At 37.4% G+C, this 19,313-nt stretch overlaps 3 protein-coding genes across 12 annotated transcripts in view; 2 read left to right on the top strand and 1 right to left on the bottom strand.

The window, feature by feature from the left end:
• ADAMTSL3 (ADAMTS like 3) overlaps positions 1-4,982 on the top strand; it is a 189,326-nt gene extending 184,344 nt beyond the window's left edge. For all 7 annotated transcript variants that reach the window (XM_072871329.1, XM_072871331.1, XM_072871325.1 and 4 more), the window contains 3 exons: positions 641-750; positions 2,270-2,484; positions 3,016-4,982. In XM_072871329.1, the coding sequence (XP_072727430.1) occupies positions 641-750; positions 2,270-2,484; positions 3,016-3,125 (435 nt within the window). In that variant the 3' untranslated portion in view covers positions 3,126-4,982. The remainder of the gene's footprint in view (positions 1-640; positions 751-2,269; positions 2,485-3,015) is intronic.
• Positions 4,983-5,518: 536 nt separating this feature from the next.
• Positions 5,519-18,941, bottom strand: SAXO2 (stabilizer of axonemal microtubules 2). Of its 3 annotated transcripts, none has more exons than XM_072870537.1 (4): positions 18,644-18,941; positions 12,423-12,602; positions 10,999-11,201; positions 5,519-9,352 (listed from the first exon to the last, which is right to left on the bottom strand). In XM_072870537.1, the coding sequence occupies exons 1-4, from the start codon at positions 18,682-18,684 to the stop codon at positions 8,370-8,372; spliced, it is 1,407 nt and encodes a 468-aa protein (XP_072726638.1). In that variant the 5' UTR covers positions 18,685-18,941; the 3' UTR covers positions 5,519-8,369. The 3 variants fall into 3 exon arrangements, with proteins under 3 accessions (XP_072726638.1, XP_072726639.1, XP_072726640.1); XM_072870538.1 differs by having other exon boundaries at positions 12,534-12,602; XM_072870539.1 differs by lacking the exon at positions 12,423-12,602.
• EFL1 (elongation factor like GTPase 1) overlaps positions 18,831-19,313 on the top strand; it is an 81,800-nt gene continuing 81,317 nt past the window's right edge. The window contains exon 1 of one of the 2 annotated variants that reach the window (XM_072870536.1): positions 18,831-18,874. The gene's annotated coding sequence lies outside the window, so the exon portion shown is untranslated. The remainder of the gene's footprint in view (positions 18,875-19,313) is intronic. The other variant, XM_072870535.1, reaches the window with a different exon arrangement.

The following is a 19,313-nucleotide window of genomic DNA, read 5'->3' as shown; positions in this document are numbered from 1 at the left end:
TAAGCTAATCCATTACTACGTATTCCATTTTTTAAGCTAGTATATTGCTTTCATCACAGTCTTATAAGAACACAGTTTGCATAGCTGTACTTGTGAAGTCCCCAAAGATACATGAATGTGCTTCAAAAGCAGTTGCCTAAATAAACAATATTTAATACACAGAACTCTGCTTTCTTATGTTTTCTATGTTTCTTCATTTGTGCAGTAAACTTGTGTTCATTTTGATATGTTTTTTATAATCATTAACACAGTATTTACTGTTCAATGAGCAAAGTAATGAATTTAGAGGATTACTGTTGCCGCATTTCTGATACAGGTATTAGAAAGACAAGTTTGTGATTGTCAGAGCTACAGAAAGAATGTTGTAGCTCTAGAGATGTGAAATGATGAGAGCATAGACAATGGATTTAGCTTTATGAATAGGTAGGAAAGTCAGTATCTTGGCAAAATTGCACACAGAGAATGCAAAATACCTAGGCCTTATCTGAACTGAGGTGTGATAGGGTGGGAGAAGGAGAAATACAAATCAAGAATTACGACTGGGTTGTGTAACTGGGTAACTGCCTAGAAGGGCGATTCTGTTGTTATTAACTCGGTTGTTTCTTTTTCTTTCCCCACACCCTTGTCTCTCACTTTTTAGTGTTCTGGTCGCTGTGTAGGCCGCCCTGTAGGCTTACAGCATCGTCACTTTATATGTCAACTTCGTAATGGATCTTTGGTGCCAAACTCGTCTTGTGATGAAAGAAAGAGGTATACAGTTTGAAGCAGTACAAGTTAGATTCTTTAGATGATCACATTAAAGATACAGGATTGTCAATGCAGTATAAATATGCAAATTTTTATGAATGAAACACAAGGAAAGAACATAGTGACAGTCATCCCTTTGTATACACTGGATGAATTCAGGAATCCAAGGAGAGTGATGGATTTGATCAGTGTCCTCCACTGTGCTAATGGCAAAGCTAGAAATAGAGTGAGAGAATCTCAATTCCCAAAAAGAAAGTAGAAACTGGAGTGATCTGCCATAACTTTTTTTATTACTGCTGAACTAGGTCTCTTCTGATATTACTTTTTATTCTGGTCTACTGCTGCCCAAATTTTATAAAACAAGAGTTTTCTTGTGCCTTATTTTGTGGACCATGTAAACTGGTTCACTAGTTTATGATTACCGAAATAAGGTGTACTTCTCTGCATAAATAGATCTCATTCTGCCTCTTAGTATGTACTGTTGAGGTACATATGAGGTATGTCAAAACTGAATGGTTGAGAAGGTATGACTTTTTCCTTCAAGGTAGACATTCTTTGAAAGAACTCTGTTAATTTGTTTTACTGTCTTTAAATAACTCCTTTAAATACAAAAAGTACAGGCTATACACCTCCACAGAATCTTAATCAGCAGATTTGCTTGGGACTATGGTATAGCACATGAAGGGATGGCAGTCTCTATAAAACACCATAATCTCGAAAAGGCTGAATTAAAGAAAAATTAAAACTGAATGTGAGGGTCTGGGGGCACAAATGTGTAGGTAGGACAATGAAGAGCAGGGAATAAATGGGTAACAAGTATATACATGGGAATTGTTACCGTGTTTCTCGATTACTGAACACTTCATATTTCTTGCTATAGAAGTGCTTCTGAATTGTGAGCATTTTAAAGCATTTTTGCTACACACACACTGAAATTTTGGCTCCACTGAAGTACGTTGTGAAACTTCCATTTACTACTAAGAGCCAGCATTTCACTTTGGCAGCTTCAAATGTTCGAGGATGTCCAGTGTCAGCATAGAAATATTACTTGTGTTCAGGAGAGAAGTTATGCACGAAGAACGTGCAGGATCCAGTATGCAACATTTCAGTGTCAGTTAAGTTTTAGTAAAGGTAAAACATTTTTTCTATTCCAGGATTAAGGAATTGGTTTAAAGAAACAGGGCCTTGTCTTTTGTTTCCTCATAAGTGAGGCATGATGAATGGGCACAAAATGAAATACAGGAAATTCAACTTAAATAGAAGAAAAAACTTTTTTTACAGTGAGGGTTCTCAAGTACCTGAACAGGTTACCCAGAAAGGTTGTGGAGTCTCCATCCTTGGAGATATTCAAAACACTAAATGGAGATGGTCTTGAGCAACCCGGTCTAGTTTACTGTGCTATGAGCAGGGGGTGTGGACTAATCAGTCTCCAGAAGTCCCTTCCAACTTCGGTTCTATCACTCTGTGAATAAGGGTTTAGCACAAAAGTAAACATTTAACTGCCATTTATTTTCCTCCACAGATCTCCTGTCAGGAGAAACTGTTCTTCAGAGGCATGTGATGTCTATTGGCGGACAGGCCCTTGGAGGCCTTGCAGTGTGGACTGCGGGAGTGGATTTCAGTCAAGACGAGTGTACTGTGTACACAGAAAGAATAACAAACCTGTGGCTGATCAGCGTTGCGGATGGAGGAAGAGACCAGTGACCTGGCAACACTGCAATGTCACATCCTGTGGCAGTATGTAAATGCTTGTTTATATATGAGCATAGTAATAGTTTGTAGCAGTTATATTAGAAAGTGACTCACAGTTGTACACAAATGATTCTACAATAATTTGATTATACATCAAAGGTAAAACTATCCTCTCCAAGGACCACTTCATAATCCTGGCGTTATTTTTCTCTGAGTAGGCCAGTTTGATGTTAAAGCCTCAAAAGCACTTTTAGAAACAGGATATTTAGGAAGTTGTTTTATGCAAACTTCCCTACATGACTGTGCCAGTTGTGACTCATAAGTCTCTGAGCAAGATGTTAATTCCTGAAAGATGGGGCAGTTTTCTGAAACAGAGAATAGGTAAATGAATGCAGTGAGATCACACCTCTTATTTGTGACCTAGTTTAGCTTTGAATCCACTATTGCCAGAAATGCAGAGTCAAATAATTACAAAGCTACCAGGAATCTATCAGTTGTTTACACTGACGATGATAAGTTCTACTATTTATCTTTTGTCCATTATAAAGCCTTTTAATGTTTAAATATATTTTTCAGAAGGCGAATGCAAGGATACAACTCACTACTGTACATTTGTAAAGCAACTAAAGTTATGCTTGATAGACATCTACAAACAAAGATGTTGTCAATCATGTCAAGAAATGTAACTTCTCTGGAAAGTTCATGACGCTGCAGTGAAGAGATGAGAAGAGAGGTTCATTAAACTAGCCTGCTCAAAGTATATACCTGTAAATAAGACATTAGCCATAACAGTTAAATGGAAACATGGGGCTAATGAAAAAACAGTATTGTAGATTGATATGCTGGACAGGGTATTTTTTCTGGGAACTTTTATTATCCACTCTTTGCAATGGAAATTTTAATGTTTTAAATATTTTCATGTCTGGATTAGGAAGATAATATCATGGCATATCATCTGTAAAATTTTACAGGCCATCACATTATAATTTTATCAGGGGAAAAAGCATAATCTAAAAGCACTAGGTAGTGCTTACTGTCCTTAACTTACAAGAAAAACAAAGTCACAAAATCCTTTGAAGAATTTTGGAATGCAGCAACTATTGACCCCTAGGTTTTATTTTTATTGTTTTATCAAATTTAACACAGTTTTTAAATTTATAGAAGCTGTGGCTTGTAGCTGTAAAATTTTTGGCAGTGACTTCATTTTCATAAACAGCTTGAGCTTAAGGGTTGATCTCACAGGATGTGTTTTACTGATGTTAGCTGTCAGATGGATACACAGAAGTACATTTCATTTTTTGTGCTTGTATTTATGTGTATGCAGTAAAAGACATTGTAGATGCTAGTACAATTTTCGAAACAGCAATAGATCTCTTTTGAATAAATGAGGTGTCATTTTCCATTGTTTCTATTCTGCTCCAGTCACTGAAGTACAATCGAAATTCTGGCATGATTAGACTTTTCTACTGATTTTAAATTAGACACAAGGCTTCCTTGTCAGAGCTGTGAATGAAATATTTGTGAGCACTGTTCTCTTGCACATCAAGTCAAATGGGGAGCCAATAACTGGCCAGACATGGCTGTCAGATTTTCTGTCTTGAATAAATATTTTTTTCCCCTGTTAATGGGGGAAAATGTGCAAGGAAGAATTATTAATTATGAAGATAGACAAGTGCAAGAAATCTATTTTGAGCAGTTTTCCAAGATGACTTTTCATCATGACCATTAACCATTTGAGTCTTTTGCAAGTTGTAAAATTCTGATTATGATATTCGTGGGTAAATTATTTTCCATGTTGCAGATTATGCCTCATTAGGGCTGTAAGCAGAGAGAACCCCGTAGGAGGCAGCAGATAGATATTTTTTTTCTTTTGTAGTTTCCAAACTACTGCACATGTTGCAGGCCTGAATGCTTGTATTGACTTGGATCTTGTGTTACATTACTGAACTACATTACATGCTAATTAGTGGGTATGCTGTAAGAACAGTTTTAGAAACAGCATTCCTGCACAATAGGTTTGCGTCACTGAAAATTAGATTAGCACTACTGTATAGAAAATGTTTAATGTGGACTATTGTGTCCAAGGCTGACTGCAAGGAGAGGATATTCCTGATCATTACCTTTTTAATCAGCAATGGGTCTTGATTGTTTAAGCAGTTTTTTAAATTAAAAGAAAACATTTGTAAGATACTTTTGTAGATATTTATTGTCTGATTTAAAAGTGCAATATTTTGTTTTGTACAGTGTTTAATAAAGATTTTTGGACATATATTTTTTCTTATTACCAAAATTTCTTATTCATGTTTTTCCTTTGTATTTAAAGTTTTGAAATGTTAACACATAGCATTTTTTCTTGCTTTAATTTTGTCTTTCAGTATGCATGCTATACAGAAGCAGTGCTGTAAATGTTTGTTATTGCAATGGGCATGACATTCCTCTGTAGATTATTTTATTGCTTCTCCAGTAACTGAAGGTGTCTAATATTTAGCTTTCTTGAATGTAGTTTTGATATTTCTGAAATAAACTCTAGTTTGATTATTCAACACTGTGATTACCCAGAGATTGTTTATTACTGTGATTTTCATGGTAGCTATGCTTTCATTCCAAGTGTTATTTTATCAACCTACTATGTCCATAATTCTGGGATTTTTTCAAAGCTAAGATTAGTTCTTATTTTTGACAGCTTATCAGACAGATTCTCAGCTTTGTTACAGTCCGCTTTGCACTGCTATTAAGAGGTAACATAGATGTAACCTGACTGAAAAAGTGGGGAAGAGAAGTTGCCAAAATCCAAATAAGTCAGCTCTGACTCACTGAAATCTAGAATCAGTATTCTGTAAGAAGGTAGAATAAAGTTACATTTCTTTGCCAGGCCTTCACATACTGCACCAAGCAGATTTCATTTAGATCCAACAGAACAGCTCTATGTGTTATATTTAGTGGGTGATGGGAATAGCTACGTGAAAAAAACTTGTTTCAGAATATCCAATATGTGTAACAGTCTTTAGAAAGAAGAGTCTTATAAATAATATGAATGAGAAAAGCCTCAAAAAATTTTATTAAATTGAAAATACATGTCTAGCGATGAAATGGTGGTGTTTCAGTTATCCTAGATGGTAACATTGCCAAAGGTGCATGGGTCTATTTAATTTTCCTTTTGTGTCACCAATGCATTGTTTCTGTGCAGTCTTTAAAAAAAAAAAAAGACTCTGTACCGCAGTTCTGTGGAGCGTGCTGTATAGCATAGTGCACGAAAAGCACTTTTAGAATTGCTATTGAATCCATGAGTAACTTTTCCGCTTTTACATCTTGGTTTAGCATGACATCATAAAATGCTTTTTTAACAGCTGTTATTTTGAGAAATATTAGTTTTCCAGCCTGCTGTTCATTTTGTCTGCATTTCAGTAACATTCTGATTATGAAAAAGTTGACCTCAAGTATTGAATACCCTCTGAAGGTTTATGATGTCATTTGATGCTTTTCCTGGAAGCACAATCAGTAGGGTGTGGCTCTTTCAACTGTAATGTAATAAAAGCTTCTCTCTTTCACTATTAAACTTAGGGGAAAATGAAAGGGAATATGCCCCCTCGACCCTAAAAAAAGTCTTCAAACACATCTGCAGAGGAACTGTTAAATGTCTCTGAATATGCCCTCCACTTCCTCTCAAAAATTTTTGTACTGTGCTGGTAGGTGGCAGCAAATGACTTTCTATAACTTAACAGGGGGAAAAAAGTGACTTAAGAACTAAAAAAACAGCTGTGAAAATTACAAAAAGCATCTGGGCTCACTCTCAGACCCAGAGGAGGAGCCATTTTCAGCAGAACATGCAGGCGCACATAACTTCATGGATTCAGATTGCATTTCTCAATGAGTTTTCTTCCTCCCTAGAAAAGAGAGCTGGAGGATATTAGGATCTTCTGTAAACTTCTCATGAGGTACCAAGATTGTGTATAGGATATGGACTTGGGTAGGTGTAACTGTGCGAAGTTTTGACTTTGTTTCCTCAGTTGATGCCAGAGAGTGACTCAAGTTTCATAAAGAAAAGGGTATTTGGTATTTGTAGTTTGTGTTCTTCTGTGGTACGGAAGGATGACAATGAATTAGACTTTTCCTGTCCTGCTTTTAGGATATCGCAGCATTACATTGCCCTTGCTCATGCCCAATCCAAAACATGTCTTTACCAGCTGGGGACGTGAATAATCATCAGAGAGAAAAGTTTAATTGAATTGTTGTTTCATTAATAGAGTAAGTCATATTACAAAAAACACAGTACAAAGACAAAAATTACCTAAAAGTAACTGATGCTGTAATAATGTCTGGAGCTCTCTCATACAATGCTAATATATGCACAGATAATATACTCAGTTCGGCTTTCTTCCTTGCATATGATCCAGTTCTTGCTTTCAACATGTTTCCATCATTGATCTTAGTCCTTTTATTGGTGATTTGGTTTATGAAGTACAAGCACATAATTCTTCAGAACCCAAATGACTGCCCTATACCAATGCGTACAAGATATGCAATAGTGAAAAAAATCATACTGCAGTACTGTGATATAACATGATAATACTGTTAATCATAAAACTAGTTATTGGAACTTGCTTAAATCAAGAACATAATAGGACTGAAATCAGTCTAGATTTCCCAAAATCAGCTAAAGATACATAGAGAAAATACTAAATATCTCATACAGAACCATAATCATTGCATGTACAATTTCTATGAAAATTCCGTTTTCTGTGTATTTGTAACAAGTAATTCTTTGAAGAGCAGACACACTGAAGCCAGGCTGTCTAGAGATTTCTGCATCTCAGTTGATATTTCTTTTTTTAACTGAGTTTACACTATTTTCTGTTATCTCTACATACACCTTTATAGTTTTCTGCCATTTTCCCCTGCAGACTGCCTCTGCAGTGAACTTTGGCAGTAATAACACTGTTTAGCTTTAAAAATCAGATAGCAGGTTCAATAACTGTGGTGGATGGATGTTAACTTTTTGAACCTTATTCTCACTGCTTCCTCACCATCTACCTTAGAAACTCGAAAAACTATCATCTGTGAAATCTCTTTGTGAAATTTGATTAAATTTGCACCTTGGGTTTAAAAATTACTCAGGTGGGGAGGATACACGCTTAGTGTGTCAGTGTGTCCAAAGCTTTGCATCAGCTTTGTTTCCTTTTGAAGTAAGGCTGAAAAAGCACTATCAGAGAAATTAGGAAACAGAGTCTAATGACCTGCTACAGAAAAACAGCAAGGTTACTTCTTGTTAATTGCTATCAGAAATTACAGTGTGACCTTTATACTCTCCTCAGAACTGAATGAAGGGAAAGTAATGATGACTAAAGCTAAAACTAGGTTTTTAGAAATGCCTAGGTGTCATGGGATGCTATCTTGTGCTTTGGGCAGCAAAATGTAGAAAAAAAAGAAAAAAATCTTCTTATCAGATTACTCAAAGTAGTGATGACATGAAGAACTGGACTGATGAGCTAATTATTTAGATTATTATAGCATTATTTGCTTACTATGAAAAAGAAGTTACGATCAAAAGATACTTGCTATTTCATAAATACAATCAATTGATTTGCAGAAAATCTGAAAGAATTAAATGTACAATACATATGCTTGAGATGGAGCATAATGGAAATCTGGGAAGTCAAGAAAACTAGAATGTACAATCAAAAAAAGAATAGATGCCATGTCAGATGCATTATTCCTACAAAAATTGGCAAATCTTTATTAGTCTTGTAATAAATTTCTGGTTTTGCTTTGATTTTCTTCAAGGTATTAGTTTAAATGCTTTTAAAATCAGAATTTGCAAATTTGCAAATCAGAAAGCAAAATTAATTTGCTTTCAGTGTTATTTAAAGAAAAAACAAACAAGTAGGATTCCAATTATTTCACCAGGGTGATTGAAATATTGCATTTAAGTATTATGACAGAACAGCTACTTCCTTTGGAATAGGATTACTATTTGACTGGGAAAATTCTGGAGTAAGCTGGCGGAAGAATTTGTGACCATGAGAATCTGTGGTTACATAGACATAACCTGGAGGAGATGGGTAATTTGCTGGGCAGGTCTCTTGTTTCTTTGGGGTATATTCTGTGCGATACATAGTTTCATCTTGAAAAGGAGCTGAATTAGGAACTATAGCATGTACAGGTTTGAAACTTTGAGCTGGAATGATCTGATGTGGTATGTAATGAGATTTGAATGTAGTTAAATCATAAAATTTTCCCGTGGGTTTTGGGATTTCCTGTTGTTTCTTAGTAATCTCTTGCCGACAGCTGCCCCAAGCTTTAAAGTCTTCCTTTGTAGTAGTATTCCCTTGAAAAGGGGCATTGGTTCTTCTTCCATTAGAAACTGGCCTTATGGGGGCAGCAGGAGAAATCTCATGCTTAACATAATCAAGATGGCTCGTGGAGTTAAAATCTATGTTGCCTGGGGATGGAATGTACTCTTTTGTTTTGCGGACCTCAGGCAAGGAGACCAACCATGGCTGAAAACGATCCTGGAATTCAGTGACTCCATTAAAATGAGCATTGGATGCGACTTTTGCATTTTCAGGCTTGCAGCTTTTTGCAAGTTGCCCAGGTAGCCCTTTAAAATCATTCTGGTGGGTTGTGAGATCTTCAAAGGGTTGGCTGCTTGGCTTGTACTCTTCTTTCGATCTTACGAATTTTGGTTCCAGTTGATGAGCAATATAAGAAGTGCGATGGCTAGTAGTACTATCGAAAGGCACATCTGAAAGCTTGGCTACGCAAGGAGGTTTAAAACTTTGTCTGGGATTCAGTTCCCTAGGAACAAAGTCATCTTGAAACGTAGTAGAATTTCCAAACTTCTCTGTAGGTGGATGGTATATATGCTCCACCTTACTAGGTTCCCTTCTTTGAACTTCCCATGACCTATAGTCATCTTTAAGGCAAAAACAAAACTTCACCATACAAGTGTTATTACTTAAGACCATTCCTTTAAAATTAAGCCCAATTCTTCTGCTATTAAATCTTGCAGAACAAAGACAATGGATTTAAGTGAGAAAGATAATGTTATCTGCGTGTTTGTGATATGACAAAACTGTCTTCTATTATTAGAGTGATAAAAACAGACGAAAAAATCGTACATGATGCCCTATTTTGAATATTTCCTCAAGGAAAAAGAAAACATTGCATGTACATATTTAGTGTATGTTCTATACAGAAAATAGCCATGTACAGGTTTTATATACAATATCTTACATTTTACTTAGAAGTTTATGCAAATATACAAGACTGAAAGGAACCTTATAGGTTAATGGGTCATGTTCACTACTGATTGGGAGAATTGTCTCTCATAATTTCCATATCAACATTGCATCATCTTAAAGTTTGTTGGGATTTTTTTTTTCTTTGCTTCTGGGATTTTTTTTACGAACAGAGTGTTCTGCTCTAGTTACAAAACTTACTGTCCAGTCTAAACTTCTTCACGGGCAGTTGAAATCAATTTGTTGTCTTGCAATCACTGTACTTACTTCAGCTCCAGTGTTTTTGCACTCCTTGATCCTTACTCCCTGTTGAACTGCTAACATACATGAAGCATAACATCTACATGAAGCAGTTGCATGCTGTCTTCATTGTATGCTGAGACTAGGCTAAATTATTCATGATTTGCTAGCTTACTACTTACCCGTAGGCTAAATAGAAATGTTTAAATTTCTTATAAATTATTTAGAATTAATAAATATAAATAGAATGTATTTATATCAATGCATTTCTATCTAGCATAGGCCTAAGCTTAAAGAAGCTAGTGAAATATAACTCTGCCTTTTTTTCAAGAACCTTTTTTCCCAAATGTTATCCTTCCAACTCTTTCTTGCACCAAGCATTCTAACGTCCTGTTTTAATAGCCAAATCTGATTCTTGTTATCTCAAGCATCTTTTCAATACCACTGGCCTTCATAATCAGGAACATCTTGATTTTCGTGATTTATTTGATGATGATCATATAATTTATTTTTACTTTAACTGGGGCTGCAATGCAATACATGTAACAAATTCAGTAACACATTTTATGTATAAAATTTTCTACTTGTATAAAGTATATCAAGGTCACTTGGCAGAATGACTTAAAAGATTTAGTGCCCTTGTGCTGACCATTGTAATAGAATAATTTGTGTCAAAACAGATCATTACAAGGATGATACGCAAGCTATACAGTACACAAGAAAGAAATCTAAAATCAACTTTTGACCTACTCTGTGGAAAGAAATGTTACATGAGCTAAAACTATCTGAAAGATATATTGGCACTTTAACTGCAACCAACTTTTGCCTGCGATAGCCTCTCCAAGTGTATGTTAGAATTTCTCTCCTTCTAGCCAAGAAAACCTTAAAGAAGGCTTTTCGTTTAGAACCAATAAATGTCACCTCTAAACAACTGGAGTGCTGAACATCTTAAGGCATTATCACTTGCTGTTATGTCTTACTCTCTGGCCCAAACTAAGAAATCCAGTTTCTAATATAGATAATTCAAAATACTACCTTCATCTTGGTTATTTCTCTTTCTAAAGGCAGCATATATTATTACCTTGATAGGTTGGTATGGTATCCAATTTTCCTCCTGTAGTGTGTTTTCTCTCTAGGGGTCTTACTAATGTCACTGGTTGTATTTTATGTGCATTATAATCTTTCTGATATGTGGTTCCCAGTTCTATCTCTCCCGTCTTTGGTTTATGTTCTTCTTGTACCCGAAAAGGCCGCTTCACAATATCATATGGTAAATAATCAGATCTGAATTGGGGAAAAAGGAAACACTGGTTAAAAAACTTCATTTTTCTGATACAGTCACTTTTGTCATTTTTTCATTATATGGAAAAACAATGACTTACAATGTTTACTCTGAAAAATCAATCTGTTGCCATATGTTAGAGGGATAGTGAGGAGGAAAGAAAACCATGGTACATAAATCTAGGGTCTCTGATGCATGACATAGCCTTTATTCAAAGGTAGATAGTGAAGCAACTTTTTCAACACTCTCAGTCTCATTCCCAGTTCAAAAATATTCTTTAAGATGTCTGAAAGGAGATTAGAAAAAGTTGCTCTCATTTTACGAAGAAATGATCCAGAAAGCAGAAGTAGAGCAAAGATCAAACTAATACAAGGGGCAGCATTTACTAATTGCATGAGGAGAATGGAATATAATCAGAAACAGCACTTGACCATCTTTATATGGGCACATTACATTAAAAGGGTGTGTATTACATACGTAGGTGTTTAAACAGTATATGCAGTACACAATCAATCTTGCAGAAGGGCATGTGGCTTTTCTATGTATGTCCCTTTTGTTTTTTTATAAACAAATAAAGAAGTTTCACCTGTTGCCCTTATAGCTTAAAAAAAACCCCAATACTGGAAAAAGTAGAAGGTTTATGCCTCTGTCTTATTATTAATAATGAATGAGTGATGCTTTTTTCTAACTCTTTGAAAGATGTTCTTTAATTTTGTAAGCTTAACATCAGGGTCTGTGCACTGACAGGACAGACCTACTGAACCCCTTTACAGTTGGCTTTCTTCAAACTCCTAATAATTTAGAACTGTCTGAATAAAAAAAATCCCTGTTCCTTTTCCTTAAGGTTTCATTTTCCCATTATCTCAGATTCTACACATGTATTACAGAAAGTTCCCCAGCTTGCCAGCTTTTTCAGGCTCAATGAGACCTAGAGTTCCAAAACAGGCTGAAAACAAGGACAAAAATTGTAGATTATCTTTACAGGTTGAAGGATGCTGTAAAGAATGCAAATATTTTTGTATGCGTGCTTCACTATTTTTTATGACCTTTCTGTGGTAACTGTATTTCTACACTCAAAATTTATACTTTTAATTATGCTAAAAGTGTAAAGGATGCAGTGATTGCATTTTGAAAATTATTGCAATGTTCAGTCCCCCCTTAAATGAGAAAGTATAAGAAACTTTATAGGGTAATTGTAAAACACATTGCTTCAAAATGTTTACTTAAATGTTGTAATTCCTTCCATTTTCCCACGATGCACTTGGTACTCTTGTTTCGGCTTAAGGCTCCGGGGAGGAGAGATGTTGCTATACTTAGGATATTTTTCCACATACTCTGTTGTGAGGCACGGCTGTTGTCCATTATCATAAATCCTTGTGGGTTTATGAGGGCAGCGATGGCGCCTGGGTAAAACACATCAGATGAGATCATTTTGAATAGTTTCATTTAAGGGGAAAACCCATGCCCTATCTACTGGGAGTGAATAACAAATGGAGAAGATTGAACAATGTCAGTAGCTTGTGTTTAAAACTTTTCTGAGTGATAAAAACACAAAATATTGTGCTGATGGCACAGGTCCCAGAGCACAGTATACTGACACAGTAGTAAACAGTATCTGTGTGTTAGTCCTTAGTACAGAATACAAAGGATGGATAGAGTTGATCTCAGTCCTCTAAATGATGCTACCACCAAGATGCACTTTCCTCTCTTTTTTTAATCTTTAATGATATTACTAGTCTTATTTGTAAAAATAAATATGCTTCATTTCTCCTCTCACGTTGTCTGTTTTTTACTGTTTTCCCTCATTGGTTGTCTTTTTATTTCTGCGCATCTGCTCACCTATTTTCACTACAACTCTTGATTAACCCTTTTTGATTAAAATTTTAGTGGTGTTAAATCTCATCTGCGCTTCTAGTGCTCTAGGCCATTTCTGACTTTTCAATCCTTTTTTCCAAGGACTAAATCCTCTATCCAGGAACTATGTTTGTTTAGAAGTAATAACATCCCTTTTCCTTAATAGATTTTACTTCAATTACACCTGCTTGTCATTGTTGCCTATTTTAATGACACCATTGTGTTAAAAGGTGGTAAGAGGTATATCATGACTTAATTTATTACTTATACCTTGTTGTTTTGTGTAAATTACGCATGAAATTAAAATGTACATGTTATTTTCTATATTGCTTTGAAAATCTTGTTATATTAATTATAATTTGCATAACATACTTAAATGTCTCTGGTAGTTTGTTTCAAGTATAGTTTAAAAATTTTATTTTGTCTGACGTGATTATTATTGAATATCTCCTTTAAGGAGATACGTCATGAAAGATGTTCCTCCTACTTGTGGCTGACAACTTGCAATACTGGTTCAGATATAAGCTAAGGGAAATAACAAGAAATAAAGCATAATTTTTTAAATAAGTGAGTAAAATTCTGTACATGAAAACCAAAAATAACTAAAGAAGAAGAAGGGAAAAATGTACAGCTCTTACTGGGTACAAATCAAGTTTCAGGAAGCTAGATACCCAAGGAATAGTTCAAAGGTCTGCAGAGAAATTTAGCTAGCACTGAATACCAAGAAGGAAAAAAAATAAATTAAAGCAAGGTAAAATAGAATACAGAAACAGACATGAAGGACTCCTGCTGGGAAAAGTAAAATGAAAAAACCACTAAAAGAAGTTGTCTGGAACTGGAGATCCCTAAAGCTGGTATTACTTTGCGCTGCCTAACTTTGCCAGCTCAGTAGTTCAATAAATGAGAAATGAAGTAGCCCTGTCTAAGAAGCCAGATCTTTTCAAAGCCTCAGGTGCTTACTCCTTTTCAATCAAGCCAACAGATGGTCAAGTAACAATTGAGACATCTATTCAGAAAATATCAGGGAAAGGAAAAAGGAAGAGGAGGGAAAGAACAGAAAAGGCAGGAAAACAAGGAGGTGAGTATGTGCTATTTCTCAGCACGGTGCTTCCCTACCACTAAATTTTTCATGAAATTCAGTTACCACCTTAGTAATATTTTTTTCAGTAAGTATGAACAGTATATGCTGTGTCATGTAGCATCTAAAAGTAACAGCTAAGCAGAAACTAAAAACATTGAATGTATGTTTTGAAAGCTAGTTGAAATATAGGGTATCATATTATAATGTTCTTCACATATTTTAGGCAAATGATTCAAAGGAGTTTGAAACAAACAGTATTCATCTACAAAAACTCTGTTTTGACAGTCTTCAGTTTGCCATAAGCTGGTCCAGAAGACCAATCACCAAACAAAACACCTTCTCTGTTCTGGTATCACCAGTCTTTAAAGACTTAACTCCCACTATTTTCTAAGCAATATTGTCAGTATATCCCCCATATTGCTGAACAGTCATGCTACAAACAGAAATGGGTACTAGAAAAATAATTACTTGCAGAGTGAGCCTGTAGTTCTTGGTAGGTTCAAGACAGAGGTGAAAGTAACCTAATGTATCTCTCCAAGGAAAGATGCTTTTGTAATTGCCTTAGAATTCATTGCTGAATCAAAAATGTCCTTGATCCCAGTCATTTCTAGCATATGAAATAATTCTGAACAGCCTCTAACTATGCATGAAATTACATGGATTCAGACAAGACTGTTCAGGAAGATCCTACATCCTACTTTGTGCTGTGAAAGAACTTTCAGTGGGCCTAAAAGGCAATGTAAAATTACCTTAATATAAATGTGAATTTGACTTGGAGAAGAGATTAGGGGCTTTTTGGTTAACTGATAAATCTCTTTTGGATGTTGTCTAACTGCCAAACCAAAAGTTTTCTTTTAGATAATAACTTTATAAAACTGATTGCATAGGGCATCACAGCTCTTTAGAGAGACAATGCAAAGAATCATCAGAGAAGACAAATTACAGTTCTGGTAAATGAAAGACATTGCTTACAATTTGGCGAGAACTCCCTGAGTCACTGATTATTTTAAACTTGTTACTTGTAGTTATCTTAACTTCAACCCCAGAGATACTGATAATTCAAAATTAATTTGGTGAGAATATGCCTTCCCCCATGACTGACTGATGCCTGCTTTGATGGATTATTATTATTTCCCTTCTTTGAGGGAGACTAACTATCTTGTGGCTTGCATAACGTCTGAAAAGAATCTCAGTTAAATAAAATTGACAGTATATGGGCTTTCTGCTGCCAAATGCTGTTGCTCTCATTATTTTAACAGAATGATGCTGAATTTCACTTATATAGGATCTGGCATACACACATTTGTTTTTTATACATTGCTAGCAAGACCCTTGAAATTTTCCCACAAAGTATTTTCCTCTCAGAGAACTAGACTAATAATGAGAAAAGTTTAATGCTTATCATCATAAAGAACTTATTTTAAAAAACAAACAAAAAAACCCCCTCAAAGTTGTTGGTTTTTTTAACCACCAGTGTACACATTATGGTCTGAAAGACAGAAGTTATGTATGGACACTGTATTTTTGAGAGTCATCTGCTTTCCTAGTGTTGACAGGAGACCTGGTAGTTTTTATTTGGTTTGTGTGTATTTACATGTGGTCAGCATGAAGGCTTAAATATCCCATATTTTACAGAAATCTCTTTCCTCTTAACTTACATTTATTCAGAAATCTAGATTTTTATGATAATGATAACAAAAGTGCAATAAATGGGTAAAGGCTGACAGATTGAGAAGAAGATAAAGCAGTAGTTTATTTTTATGTCTCAAAACTAAGCTTCTATGCTTTTGTATGCTGTGATTATCTTTTATGGCAGACAAATACTATTCTTGAGTGCAGAGAGTTCATCTACCTCAGAGGCTTTATTCTTCCTTTGGAGGCCAGATTTAACATCCTGTATTTGCTGTTAGACATTTCTATTGAGCCAGTGATCTGAAGCCTGACTGTACTTGCTAGCAGGGGGTAATTTTCTCTTGTACTAAGTTAACACATTTGGAATCTATGGGAAATAAGAAAATAAAAATATTTCCTTCTCTTTATGGATCAATCCCAAGTAAGACTAGCTCATAGTTTCTCCACATTAAAAATATACCACTTCTAAAATAAGAAATGGATCTGGAATATCTTAGCAAACAATAGAGAATCCAGCCATTGCTCTGCACAATGCAGTTTTGAGAACATTTTTGTGGTTTATTAAAAAAAAATCCCAACCAAACTTACATCTCTACCATAGCAGCTTGAAAGTGATCATCATGCCGCCTTGGTAGCATCTTATGCTACTGCAAAAGTCTTAAGCTCAAAAGGTTAGAAATGATGTCAGTTATTAAAAATGGAGAAGTCCTCAGCATAGGACCTATTTTGCAAATTGATCTTTCAGCATGCTCAGCACTGGGTATACTTCCAGTGGTTTTTGGCATTACAATTATTTGCTGATTTTGAAAAAGATCACCTGATAGGCACAGAAAGTGATTAAGTCTAATAAGAAGGAATCTATTTAAAATATTCTTTAAAATCATGTAACAATTATTTGATTAAGAGCCCAAGACTGCAACCCCTAAGTATGAACACTAGCACTCAGATGTGAGCCTTTAATGAGTGGCTTGTATATGTCACAATGCAAAAAAAGTCATTCTGGAATTTTGGAGGCTCTTCTCACTTCCCTGTAAAGAGAAAGCAGAATAAAATTCCGTCTTACTGACTATCCTCCTCTGTACTTGTAAAATTTTTCAGAGTGTTTTTTCTTCTGTGAACAGCTAAGAAAGATAGTTTTCTTCTATTTTACTACTTAGAATTAAACAGCAATTATATCTCCACAAAATTTCCTGCAAATAGCTAAATGATAACTTCTACAAAATATTAGATCTTTTTCTTCACTTTGAAATCTCTTCTAAGATATGTATGCATTGCGATATCCAGGTAACACTGCCAAGCAACCAGTCTTCCCCTAAAAACAGAAAGACTATAGCTCCACTGAAGCAAACACAATGTCCTGCCTAAACCAATAATGGCTTAAGATTTTATTGACTGTAAAAACTTCAGTGATGTTTATTTTAAACCATAAGTTTTGTGTGTGTTTTATTCAATTATTCATATTATTAAACTGGTTTTGAATTGAGAATTTTCGCTTGAGTTGAACCTCGTTTTCTGCTGTCAGATTGTGTTATCTCACCATCTTTATACTTGAGCCTGAGCCAGACTTGATATATCATCATGAAAACAATGTGTTCCAACTCTTCATTAATCAAGGACTTTTGAAACAAATTTATGGGGCAAACTATACCCACAGTCTTGGCCAAAAAGAACATGAGAAGGTTTACATGCGGCCTGTCTCTCATCTCTGTCTACAGATCAAAAAAAGTGCCCGATGAACAGATAGACAGACTTCCCATACAGAAACACATAAGGAGTGTGTCTGCTATACAAACCTCGAAACGAAACCTGTAGTTCATGGTGCGCTTTGCAGCCATGGGATTGGCCCTGTGTTTTCAATAGATAGTGATCACACTCTTGTGATCTTATGATGACTCTCCTTGTATGTACTTGTTAGACTTTTTTTTTAATATTAAAGAGTGAATCTTAGAATCCTAGGATGATTATTTTTCCATGTTTTTTTAAGTAGACAGGGAAGAAATTGGAAATATTATCAGTACTGACTCCAAACCTATAAACATATATGGGAGTTTTGCAAGGTTTAAATCCATTATGATTTTGGAAGACCTGGCTTGTGAATTTTTTTACCTATGGCATTGATAATATTGCTTATAGACCTGTAATAGTAATTTTAAACCAAACAAATTGCCTGCTGTACCCTCTTATGCCAGCCTCCCCGGGCCAAAGAGGCTATAGGACAATGATGAACTGTGTGTCTCCATATGGGATCATGGAATGTAAATTAGTGGGGCTTCCCTTCACAGTGCAGAGTATTACTGCAGGTGATGTTAGAAAGGCAGACAGGTTAAATCTCTTTTAATGGCCGTAGTGCTTGTACAGGTTTCTGTCAAGGTTGATTTAGCCAGAACTCTTATGAGGGTTTCTTTGGTGCAGTCCCTCTCTCCACACAGCGGAGTTGGCTCTGCTTTAGGGAAAAGCCTGATCCTGAGGTTTAGTCTAGGTGGCTTTGAAAGGCTGTCCCCATTCTTCTCTATTGTAATGCATTTAAGATCTGCTTTTTCCCCTACCTGATGTAAACATGAACATATTACCTCTTATTTACCGAGGAGATCCCTTTTAGAAAAAAGGGAAGCCAGAAACTGTTGAAACGGCAATGTTACCCGCTTTCTGCCTTCCCACTGCTAAAAATACTAGCCGCGACCAGACATGGGGGTCCCCGTGCAACCCGGGATGGGTGAGGAGGGGGACAAGATGCAGGGTGTTTTTGTGGGGGTGGCGTTGGGAGGGCCCGGAGCGCTGAGGGGGAGCCACCGCCATCTTCCTGGGGGGACACCCTCCCGGGGACCCGAAGTCTCCCCCCACTCCCCGAAGAGGGTGGCGACCCGCGGGGCTGCTTACCCGCAGGTACAAATCTCACACAGACACCGAGGCGGCTTCATGCTCCCTGCCGCCGCCCCCGCCTCTCCGCCGGGGTAACTAAGGAAGCGCTCCGTCGCGCGGCAACGGCGGCGTCCTCGCGGTGAGCGGCCTCCGCCGGCTTCCGTCTGGCGTCACGCACCGGGGGGCGGGCCGGGGGAGGAACGGGCGCGGGCTTCCGGGTGCGGGCGGCGCGGCGCCGGGAGGGCGAAGGTGGGCTGTTCCCCTCCCCCTCCCCGTGAGGGGCCGTTTGGCGGGGGGCGGGGGGGGTGCGCGCGGCAGGAGGGGGGCGCGGGACCGGCTTCGCGCGCGCACCGGGAGGCGGAGCGGGCGCGCGAGGCGGGCGGCGCGGCCTTTCCCCTTCCCCGCCTCAGCCCCGGCCCTGAGGGCACCCCTCGCCCCGAGCGGCATTGCGGCGGTCCTCGGCGCGGAAACGGTGGGGGAGGTCTGCGGCCCCCCCCCGCCCCGGGGCAGCGGTCCCTGGGGCAGCGGTCCCGGGGGCGGCTGTGCGGAGCCGTAGCGTTGGAGGCCGGGAGCAGCCCCGTGGGGAGCGCGGCGGGGGGCTGCGGCTCCCGGCGGTGCCCGCTCGAAGGGGCGGGAGGGGAAGGCGAGACGTGGGACGGGACGGGACGGGACGCGCAGCCCCCGCGTT

This window comes from Ciconia boyciana, chromosome 8 (genome assembly GCF_034638445.1).
Source record: "Ciconia boyciana chromosome 8, ASM3463844v1, whole genome shotgun sequence".
NCBI lineage: Eukaryota > Metazoa > Chordata > Aves > Ciconiiformes > Ciconiidae > Ciconia > Ciconia boyciana.
Note: the sequence above shows the minus strand (reverse complement) of the source record. Positions and strands in the feature narration are given on the sequence as shown.